Source organism: Argiope bruennichi, chromosome 8, assembly GCF_947563725.1.
Source record: "Argiope bruennichi chromosome 8, qqArgBrue1.1, whole genome shotgun sequence".
NCBI lineage: Eukaryota > Metazoa > Arthropoda > Arachnida > Araneae > Araneidae > Argiope > Argiope bruennichi.
In genome coordinates, this window is record NC_079158.1 from 108,987,912 (window position 1) to 109,000,701 (window position 12,790).

Genomic DNA, 12,790 nt, shown 5'->3' on the forward strand with positions numbered 1-12,790 from the left:
GCAAAGTTTAATATATTTTTTTTTAAATACTGAACATCTTATGCAGCAGATTTTAATAAATGTTTTCGAATTTATATTATTTGAGAAACATTTTCTTACTACTGTTGTTTTTTTCGGTTAAATAACATTGATAAGTGTTAACATTTTGTTCCATGGTTTGAACAGAAAGATGTTTTGTTGTCGAATGATGTTAAAGATAATATTTTTGACAGCATGGAATTCGCAACTTTTTAACATTCCTATCACTTTTTTATACTAAAAATTTAGAATCCATTTCGTTCTCAGTGATTTGAATTTTATCCGATATGAAAATGTATGATTTGTTATTGAAATAGGTTTTAAGAACTAAAAAGCAGATACTATGAATAAAAAATATAGTTTCTTCATATAATTTATATCAGTTTTTTATATTTTATTTTTTAATATAGTTTTAGAAAAAATATTTTTAATGAGCAGCTGAATGAATATTTGAACTCACATTACAAATTTTTAATTCTGGAATGATACATATGCATTTAAAATCTTGTCGCGACACACCAAAATCAACCGCTTTTATTTTCTGCTCCCCGAAACAATATTAACAAAAACCACCAAATGTCAACAACTCTAAAACACTAACACGAAGAAACTCCCCCCCAACCCCCCAAAAAAAATGTATTTCGCGAAACTGATTTTTATACTATTTTTCCTGGATGTTCAATTTTGTTAATGAAATTTGGCAAGTTGTTGAAAATATTTGCATAATTTTCACCATTAGGCTTCCTTTTTATAAAGAAATTCAAAGCATTTTTACGGTTTCATCAAATATTCAATAGAGCGGTTTTCTTCCAGTTAAAAATTAAGGAAGGAAAATTATGTTTATTATCTGATCATTTTATATAAGGAATTAGTAAAAGGAATTTTACCACGTAAAAGATAACAGAATTTGAAACATATTACTCAAAGACACTAGTAATTAGTTGAATAATTACTAGTACTAGTTAACTAGTACTTAGATGAGGAGATTCGATACCTTTAGGGAAGTTTATGCACAATATTAGTCTTAATATTATTAAAATGACATTACTTAAACTGTTGCCATAAATTTATGGTTAATTCTTTATTGAGGAAATCAATTAATAATGATTCAAATCAACAGAGGAAAAATGTACATAACAGATTTAATTGAAATAAAATGCAATCAGTATCAGTATCATCAAATTATCAAAATCAGCTGGTATGAAATAAAGCTTGACAAAATCGGTATAGTAGTTGGAGCTTGAGAATTACTTCTTTGGTTTTGCCAATTATTTTAATCATATAGAAATTAAGCAAGTTAAATTACAAAAATAAAAATTGTGATAAACAATTTTATTATTGTTTTGAAATGTAGAAAATATATTTCATTCAAAAATCTGACCGTAGTAAAATTTATTTAAAAAATAAGGCACCAAAAACTATTACGATAAGTAAATTAAATCACAATTTAGGCCATAAGAATACTAAATACCATCTTACAAATTCATTTAAAATTAAAACTTACTTCTAACATGATTAAAATATCGTTTATTTAAAATATTTATATTAGTAATGCACATTTGTATTAAAAATAGAAATTTAATTAAAAAAATCTACATTTTAATAGAAAGACGTAGTATTTTTATTGTATCTCCATATAATTACTTCGTTATTTTTATAGTATCAAAACATATTTAGTAAAATCTAAAAGTTTTAACTATAAAAGTTTTAACTATTTAAAGTTTAAACTATAGTTATTTATATTAAACTTCAAATAGAAAGTTCAGAAATTATAATTCAGATGGAAAATGGCATTTCTAAATTAAATATTTATTGCATACTTTTATAAGCCATTTTAAACAAATTTGGAAAACTAGAAGAAAAAAAATTCCCGCAAAATATTTATATATCTTAGAATAAGAATTTAAAAAATCGAAAGCGATTTTTTTAATAAAGTTTCAGCCATTTTGAGTTTAACGTATGAATTGTAAAGGATAAAAAGTTAAACGTGAGAAAACTGCAAAGTTGCATGTCTTTTCTTTTAACATAAAGTTTTCAATCAATTGATCTATCAAAAAACATAATTTATCTTAATAAAGTGTCATGGAATTAAATTACATGTTTGTTATCATCAAACGTGTATTGAATTGCGGAACGCCTGCATGATTCAGCAGTTTATTTATCACCAAAGATACTCTTCCCATTCACTGAACAAAATGAAACTCAAATATTTTACAATAGGAATATCAATTCCTGAAATTTATTTTATTTAAATCATTTTTAAATCTTTTGATTCACTTCGGAAATTTAATCTAAGAGGTTTAAATCTGCAACAATATAATTCAACATAACTCAGATGTAAAAAGTAACTCTGATTTTCCAATTTAACGGTTATGTAAAACATAAAACATATGTGATCTAATTAGAATTGCATAAATTAATTTGCTGCCATTACTAGGACATTTAAACTGCAATAAATTAATATATCTATGCTTCTAATCATTGTTTTGATTCTGAAAAGTTTTATTTCAATCTATTTGCATTTGTTGACCAGCTAATTTGCCAAGGATATGGAATATATGTAATTTTAGTTAAATATTTTAATATCCATGATTTTGCAAAATTGCTTTACATTAGATCTTGCTATTTTAATGCCTTAGTTAAGTTCTATTTATTATGTACATGAGCCTTTTTTTAATAATTTCCAATAACATCATAGCGTTATTGAAATCATAAATATACGGTCTATCTAACTTCAAAATTTCATGTTATAGCAATTTTGCCTTTATATTCTTCTTGTAAATTACATAAACAATAAGCAAAATTACTCTTCTTTAGCTTTCAACAATGGAAGAAAATCAACCGACTAAATGTTTGATGGAATATGAAAGTGGCTTTAATTTCAGCCCCATAGTGTAACTTATTGTAGAAAATAAAGCAAAAAGGTTGTTTTGAAAAAATTTCCATAACCATTAAACTTATAAGATTAAAGAAAAATTTTGAATTGGTGTAAAAAGCAATTTTATGCAATGATATTTTCAGAATTTTTCCCTAAAAAATTGAATATTTAATTTAATTTTTAGTTAAGTAAAATTCGAAAAAAATTTTCAGCTTAATATTTTCAAAAAATTGCACCGAAATGCAAACATTCCAAATTTGATTCAATTATATACAAATTTGGTTTTTTTCGTATCACATTTGTGTGTGTGTGTGTGTGTGTGTGTGTGTGTGTGTGTGTGTGTGTGTGTGTGTGTGTGTGTGTGTGTGTGTGTGTGTGTGTGTGTGTGTGTGTGTGTGTGTGTGTGTGTGTGTGTGTGTTCATGGCCCCTGTCATAATTTATTCAGATTTTTTTAAAATAAGAAATTACAAATGGCAAAGGCCTAATTTTCTGGGGAATGTTTCCAAATTATAAACAAAATATGAAAATATGAAAACATTATTATATTCTTATTTATAATTTCCTCATTTTTAAAGCCTCGCAACTTCCTTTTTACAATGATGAATATTTGAAAATTTATATATAATTACTACTGATAAAATTGTTTTTTTAAAGATCTATGAGGAGATTCTTTGTTCCTTTTCCTTAAAAATCTTTTATGAGAGAAGTGTATCATTCATTATCATATCCTTCATAAGTTTAATGTTTAAGGAGATATTTCGGTTGCTTCACCATTTTGAAAAATTTCCTCAAAATAGAAATTATTTTTATTTTCTCGCATACTCTGTATAGAGATGGAATTGAAATTCGTCAAAAAATTCGAAATCGATATTTTGACGAATTTATATGTTTCTTCTCTGATTTTTGGTTTTAAGTCCTTCTGTCTGTGAACACAATAACAATACAAAATTTTAACCCTTCCAATGGCCACCTCAGTGAAGATCTCCCAAAGCATCCTCCATGCAGTCGATGATTGGCCGAAAATAATTAAATTTGAGATCTTCAGAAAGGGGTATGTTTTAGTCACAGAAAAGAATTTTTTTTTCTCATATATGTACAGGGTGTTTATAAAGTCCCGGACCCATTTTGATGTTTAATAACTCATAAAATAATAAAGATATAAACAAACTTATGGCATTTATTGATGGAATAACTCATATATTTTCCTTTTCAGGTTTGAATATTTTTACTTTTGTAAATATCGTCTGCGCGTGTGGTTAATTTCAGATAATTTCATTTTCCAGTCTAAATATCTGTACTTTTCTAAATATCGTCTGCTTATTAATTGCATTTTTCTCTCTTTTGTTTTTGTCAACTATTGCAATGTTATGTTTACTTTTGATGTGTTTGTTCTATGTAGTACTTTTGTATGTGATGTTTTATTCGAGCGGATATTAAGGAGAATGCGTACACCACAAGAGAAAGCACAGATTTTATGGTGGTTCATAGAAATGAAATCGATAGTGCAAGCGCAGAGAAATTTCAGAAGAATTTACCAAAAAGATCATCCATCCAAAAACAGCACCTTGCGGTGGAAAAAGAATTTTCTAGAAATTGGAGGTATCGAAGATAAGAAACGTTCCAGACGTCCTTGCACAAGTGATTTTGATGTTGAGCGTGTCAGAGAGACAATTTTACACAATCCTAGAATATCTGTGAGATCAGCGGCAACAGAATTGGATATGCCAATTTCGACGGTGTACAAGGCTATTAAGAAAAAATTAAGACTGCATGCATACAAAGTTCAAATTGTTCAAGTTTTGGAACCGAACGATAGACCTAGGAGGATGGCCTTTGCAACAGATATGCTAAGGAGGATAGAAGATGCTGCTGATTTTCTGAAGAGCATAATGTTCTCCGATGAAGCATCCTTTCATGTTTCTGGCATTGTTAATCGCCATAATGTGCGCAAATGGCTCTGTGGATGCCGACAGGCTTGTCGCTACCTGGCGTGAAATTGACTATCGACTTGATATTCTCCGTGCGACGAAGGAAGCACACGTGGAAGTTCGTTGACAAGGGTCATGAAACTTTTTGAGTCTATTTAACCATTTATGTTATTAATTTAAATCTATCTTTATTATTTTATGAGTTATTAAACATCAAAATGGGTCCGGGACTTTATAAACACCCTGTATTATAGCAAAGTAATGCAATCTTCAAAAAATTCGAACTCGAGATTTTGACGACTCTCTACGTTTCGAAAAACACAAAAATGTCCGCCTGTCTGTGACAAATAAAATTCAAAAACGCTTTGAGCCAGACGGCAGAAATTTGACACATGGATTCACGACCAGGTTATAGATTTCTTACAAATTTTGAGCTAAATCCATTCTCTGGAACTCTGTGAAGCTGTCCTAGCACAAATGACCTCGATAACTACAATATGTAAAACGCTGGGTAGACAAAATTTGTTACATAGATTTAACATCTAATAGATTTGCATGTACTTAAATGCGTTGATTCGTTTAATATTGCATTATAGAACGCATGCACCTTTTCGCAATCTAGTCTAGGAGGAAAAAGTAAGGGCTTCCCAATATATTGAACAATTGGGAACATTGTGTGTATCATAAAGTAATGAAAAAATATCGAATTTCTATTTCTAACATCCTTCTTTGAACATTTTGGGACAAAGTTTGAAACAAAAAGAAAGTGAAGGATTGTCGTTGTTATATTTAAATACTCCTTCTCCTCCCTTGTATATAATGGGACTTTGCTAATTCGGAGATATTGCGACAAGAAATATGTATATCGAAGATATTTTATGGAAAAATAAAAATAAATTCCATAAAATTGGATTTTGGAGAACTAAATCTAAAAATTTATATATTAAGTTAAAATATCAAATTGCTCTCTTAAAATGTAAGTAAGGTTTATTTTTAATAGATTTAGTAAATAATATGTAAGTAATAAATAAATAACAATTAATTTAATAATAATCAATCCAATAAAAAACAAAATCCTGCTTGTCTCAGAAACGTATGTGTAAGTATTTAAGTATTTAAATTCAAGTGATGAGAAAAAAAAATAGGGACAAATCGAATTTATTATATATAACTTTATGCACATGCTCACTTCTAAAAAAATTTTGATTTCAGTTATTGGAAATTTCTAATTTTGATTTCATTGTATCGGACGTAAAATCACGATTTGCAAAAATCTTTAACATTCTTCCCTTGCATAAATTTCATATCAATGCTTGTTTATCTTCGATTTTATTAAGATAACTAAATCAAGTAATTGTCTTTTTCAAAATTTCATTTCCATCTAAATGATCAGGGATTCTTGAATTTATTTTTTATGCAAAAAAGTACATGGAATAATTGTAATTTTTAACATCACATTTATTAAATAGTTTAAAAATTGCGAAAGAATATTTTATCGCTATGTGTCGTTTTATTTCATATGTTCTAAATGTCAAATTATTCTAAATGTTTTGTCAAATAATGAACGGTATAATTTCAGATAACGAATTCGAATGAAAAATTAAATCATTTATCTGTCTTGTTGTAATTCATATTCTGCGGAAAGAAATAAGAGGAAATTTATTTCGCAGTTATTAGTAATATATATATCATTATTCATTCAAAATTGTTCATTGATCCTTGACGAGATATACGCAAATATGGCATTATTTGTTCAAAATAGCACATGGATCCTTAATGAGTAATAATACAAAAAATGAATATTATGCAAATAAAAGAATATTTCTTCAAAACAAATAGATCCAGAATGAAAAATAAGAATGAATCTCATCCAAATAGGAGAATATTTCTCTTGCAAATAAAAATGAGTTTCGTGTAAATAGCCCTTGATGAATAAACTTGCAAATAGGACATTATTTTTTCAATAGAAAACATGGCTCCGTAATGAGTAATCATGCAAAAAAAATGATTATTATGTTGATAGATCCTTCACGAATAATTTTGCAAATAGAATATTATTTGTTCGAAAGAGCACCTTAATGAATAATCGTGAAAATAAAAATGAGAGTCATGCAAATAAGAGAATATTTCTTTAAAATAACACATAGATCCTTCATGAATAATCATGTAAATAGGTGAATATTTCTTCAAAATAACACATAGATCCTTCATGAGTAATCATGCAAATAGAAGAATATTTCTTCAAAATAACACATAGATTCTTAATGAGTAATCATGCAGATAGAAGAATATTTTTTTCAAAATAACACATAGATCCTTCATGAGTAATCATGCAAATAGAAGAATATTTCTTCGAAATAACACATAAATTCTTCATGAGTAATCATGCAGATAGAAGAATATTTTTTCAAAATAACACATAGATCCTTCATGAGTAATTATGCAAGTAATAAAAATATTTCTTCAAAATAACGTATAGATCCTTAATGAGTAATATTTCTTCAAAGCAAAATATAGATCTTAAGCGAAAAATAATACAAATACAAATGAGTATTAGGCAAAGGGAGAATATTTCTTTAAAACAAAACAGATTGTGAATGCATAATCATACTAATAAAATGAAATCCATGCAAATAAAATAGAATTTGTTAGAAAAAAGAAATAAAATCTTAATGAATAATCATGAGAATAAGAACAATTATCAAATAAGCAGGATATTATATGTCCATTGTAACACACAGATTCTTAAAAGCTAGTATTGAAATGCTCCATAGTTAAGATTAAATCACTTATTTTTTATACAAATTTAATTAATTATAATTTTTGAAAGTTTCTGAGCTCGACATTTTTTGTTTATATTGAAGATGAAATGATAGACAAAACAAATACTTTTCAAAAACATGCCATATAAGGCTCTGTATTTCTTAAAAATGAAAAATAGATTATTAAATTATAAGGAGAAAAATATTATTAAATTCATAACAGAAAATGTTTCGTTTGGTCAATCCAAAAATTGACTGTCCAATTGTTGCTTTATGAAATAAGGAATATTTCAACGCTTCTAGAAGTTATGCGTAATTTTGACAAAAATAAAAATTTTCAAAATCTATTTTTTTAAAATTATTTTATGTTTTTTAATTTTTTATTATTAATAACATATTTCGTAAACACCATTTATTAAGAAAATATTATTTATTATTTTCAGATTCCCAATTTATATGCTATCCATTACTTATTTTAAAAATTTATTTCAAGTATATTGAAATTCAATATAATTACTGCAATTTTTTTAAAAAATTACTTATATATTATGTTAATTCTGATTTTCTTCATAACTTTTTTTTCTGGGAGTAGGGGTTTCATCATCATGAGTTTGCAGTACATCGCTTGACAACATATTTTTGACTTATTAAAAAACAATTAATTTAAAATATAAATATTCAATACTGTTTATAATGAACACGTCGCATTTTTTTTCTATATATTATATAGTAAGTAAGATATAATTTTTTTTGATAAATTTCTGAATTTTTACAACACAAATTTCCATTGTCTAGAATAACTTAGTTCTTTTAAATTAGTGTGTCAATAAATTATAAAGAGTTATTTGCTTTTCCAAATCGAGACATATTATTATCAAATCAATCCTAAAACTCTTTTTTTTTATGTTAGATAAATGATTTTTTTAAACTTTTGTATTGTTATATTCTTTAATAACTAATTATAAGTAGTGATTTTAAATTAAGAGTTATTTATTTAATTACTATTATTATTTCAATGTAATTTTGCATTAAGATAGCATTTATATTACATTATTTTTGCATAATTTTACATTACATTTAAGATCGTGTTACATGTGTCTTAATAGTAATCTCTACAAATAATAAATGGGAATGGGAGTTTCTGTATCTTGACCTTGAACAAAACAGACTGTTTAACAGAAAGCTGCCAAACTGGCTCATATATATTTCGGTTGACGAAAATATGCAACTCGAATGTGTTTTTTGAATTTTAATTAATGCAAAATGCCACTGAATGAATTTTTGAGATAAAAATTATCTTTTTAACTATACCATTTTAAATGCCTTGAAATATTTAAAGAATTACGGAAATTTTCTAAAATATTATTTTGCATAATTTTCATCAATAAATTTTATTATTCAACAGAAATTTAAATCGTTATCATTGATTCGTCAAATATTTAATCGCTGATTTTTTTTGTCTGATTTACAAAGCTGAAAAAAAGAGATCCTGTTTAATATTTGAAGCCGGAGGAAAAAGAAAGTGAAGTTAGAGTTATATGGAAATTAAAATATGAATGAATCGAACAATTATATTTTTGACAGGGCTATCATCTCATGGGAACTTTGCAAGGCTGAATGCAAAAAGGAATAGAACATGTGTAAGGCTATTAAAAGAACATACCTTTTATGTATGAATAATAAGAATTTAATATTTAAAAGCATTTTATATGAGGAACAAGAAATTCAATAGAAAATAAACATAACCAATATTCCTGATAAGCCAACTGATCGCAAAAGTGACTAATTCTCATATAAAAAAGTAAACAATTTCATATAAAAAATATTATAAAAGAAACCGTATTTTTGCTTCACAATTTGATATTTAAATATCAATACTTATTGATAATAAATAAATAAATATTGACTAGTATAGATTACATCTATGTATACGAATGTTAAAATATCAATTTCTCATGACAATGAAAATTTTCATATACAACTTTCTGTAAAATCAGCCTAACTGGAATTCGCAGTTTCTTTCTATGTCGAAGCAAATTAGGATAATCAGCTGTTACAAAATAAACAGACAAAGTAAAGTATGAATTTTATTTGTCCAGAGTGTTTGTCACTTGGATTATTTTTGAACAGATATAAAAATTGTATTCATTAAAATACAAATTAAATAAAATAAATTTAATAAAATATTTTAATAACACTCATTTTTAGTACATTAAATGTAGAAATGTTTTATTTTAATTATTTTTTTACTCTTACTGTTCTATTTAAAGTGTATTACTTTAAATATTATGCAATTTTGTAAAATATTCTTCTTAAATACACTAACAGTAGAAACAGTTTCAAGGAATCAAAATTTAATTAATTTAATCGATTAATTGATAATTAAGTACTGATATCATAAAAAATGCGTCATCAAGAATATGCTAGAGTATGGAATTTTGGAATTTGAAATTCTAGTAAATAAAAAACGGAGTGAAAAATCTATCAAAAATACTTCATCTTTACAAACATAATAGTTAAATAAAAATGCATGAAAAATACAATGAAGCTTTACAGCATATAGTCTCAAAAATCTTATAAAAAGACATTTAAAGAAAATTCGAACTTTTATTTTTTCGAAGCATTATATTATGATAAGGTTGTAGATTTGATTCGTCTATCTTTATTTTATTTTTTAAATTTTTCTCTTAATTATCTATCAACAATTATTAACTATTATTACGGCGATATTTAACTAAATAAATTAACTACCAATGGATTGTACATGCATATAACATAGTTTCTAAAACAATCTAAAATATTGTTCGTAATTTAAATAAATTAGTCAATTAATTTAATTTAGTTCATCAGTATTGTTTTTAAATTTAATGAATTGCACAGAAATAAAATTATAATCATCACAATTAAATCACAGAATAAAATTAGAAAAGTTTAATTGTTTAAAAATTTAAAACTATACGATGGTTTTTCTTCAATAATAATTTGAGTTATTTAGAAAAATGTTTTATTGTTGAGCAATTTTATAAAATGTAATAAATATTTTGAAAATCCTTTCCTTATTAAGCTTCTACAAAGGAAGAAATAAGTAACTGCCAAATTTCATAGCTCTAGATTGAATGGTCTGACCTATATCACGATTTGAGCCATATTTGTTTTATATATGTTATGATCGAATTTATAGATAGTATGCCTGGCTATAAAAATAATATTTATAAAGGAATATTTATGAATTCAATCATCTATATCCATGCACAAATTTCAATATAAATATACTCTTCAAAAATGTCTTTACTTACTTAACATCCCGCCCTAACGTTCGAAACACAGTACCCAAATCTGGCATTTCCGTCGACAACATATAAACGAAACCGACTAAAATCGAAATGATCACTAAAAGGATCAAAAATAATAAATAAATTACAGAAGCCATAATGAAAATGAATGATGAGGAAAAACTTATGGGGAAAACAAAAAGTAGACGATTTTTTTTCAACGCCCAAAATAATAGGTGGTAACCGAATGGACTTGAGTTTTGCAACTGAGAGAAAAAATTACGAGCGAATTTCGACTCGCGAGGGCGTTATCTAATCAATAAGGCACCGAGCAGTCGGAAAAACACGAGGAAATTTAGTGCGATAGTAGAAGCGACAATTGTGATCTCGAGCAGCTTCGCACACTATTACTCCGAGGTCGGGAATGCGTAAATCGCGATCTACGATCGATGACGTTGCAGGGGTAATTTTTTTCCGCGGTATTTTCAAATCTGATGTGTAAAGAAATCGGAATTACGAAGAATTTTGGAACAGGAAATGTGACTGTTTGTCACTGCAGCTCATAAATGTGAAGTAATCTGTTTGTTCTTGTTCTTTTTCGGTGAAAACAAAATAAAAAATTAATCCTTTATCCTAAATATAATATGCTAAATTGCGGTTTGGTCAAAAAGTGAAAATGCAGATGACACATCTTTCGTAGCAATGAACCATTGCAAATCATGGTTTTTAAGAATTACTGCAAATGAAAAGGTATTCGTCAGATCGCTGTGAATTGTATCATGTCAACTAATAATAAAGACGTGAGTGTTTATATGTGAGAGAGAAAAAGAACGAAAGCACTGTTATTGTAATTTGAATATTTTGTAGGACAAAATTAGATCATTCGTAATGGCAGGGAACATTGGTAAGATATAAATTCGTAATTTTTGCAGCAGAAATACAGTCTCGGTTGATTGATCGTAATTTGTGAATTAGACTTTTGGGATTAAGAAAACATCAGTTTAAATGCTTTAGCATTAATAAAACGTCGAAGTTGAAAATTTCTAAGATTTAAATAACACAATGAATTTTGTTTCTGGAACATTTCTCCGTATTGAGCATTGATTATTGCATGCTTTCTAGAAAACTACCCGTTTTCTTAAGCTTCCAACTATAGCTTGCAGAGCATCTTAAATTCTTAAAACTAAAATAATACTCCAAGCAATTTAGAATTCCATCGGCTTGTTTATTCTTTTAACATAACAACGTATTTTACAAGCATTGCCAGATTCCAGAAAGTTTACAATTGATCATCAGCTATTATACAAAAAATAAACGAAATAATATTAAAAAATATGTTTATCAAAGGGAAAATCGTTTGCTTTTACTTTTTGATAATATTTTAACAAAATAAAAATAGTAGCAGTTATAAAATGTCTGAAAAGGAATCGTCTGCTAAATGTCTATTAACAGATTCAGATTATGATATTTACTGAACAATTGATCGTACACCTGCTCTTTAATATTTGCTTTGTCTCTTTATGACAATTTATTAATATGAATATAAAATCTTATTAAAATAAATTTATGTAACATTTCTATTAATAATAAAAATGAACGTGTGTGTGTGTGTGTGCGCGCTACAGTACTGAATTACTCACAATAACCTAGACCAATAAAATTTGAAACAAATATTGATAAGATAGGAATGTGCATTTTGAATAGAAATGAGATTTTTTTTGGCACTTTATTACAATAACAGCCAAAACCATTTTTGCACACAAATTATTTTTAAGCTATTTTAAAAATCACTAGAAAAATTCAGTAATTGTTTTCATTTATAATATCAATTTAGTAGTCAAGTAATGTAAAAAAAAAATGCCTTAATATTCAACAAAATTTTTCATCCTATCAAAGAACTTAAACCGTTTTCGTTGCTTCATTAAATATTT

The 12,790-nt window shown here is 26.6% G+C and overlaps 1 protein-coding gene across 1 annotated transcript in view; it reads right to left on the reverse strand.

Moving 5' to 3' along the window:
- LOC129981096 (long-chain fatty acid transport protein 1-like) overlaps positions 1-11,217 on the reverse strand; it is a 46,829-nt gene extending 35,612 nt beyond the window's left edge. Inside the window, exon 1 of the mRNA XM_056091758.1 lies at positions 10,884-11,217. Within this exon, the coding sequence (XP_055947733.1) occupies positions 10,884-11,017 (134 nt within the window). The 5' untranslated portion in view covers positions 11,018-11,217. The remainder of the gene's footprint in view (positions 1-10,883) is intronic.
- Between the last annotated feature and the right edge of the window lie 1,573 nt (positions 11,218-12,790).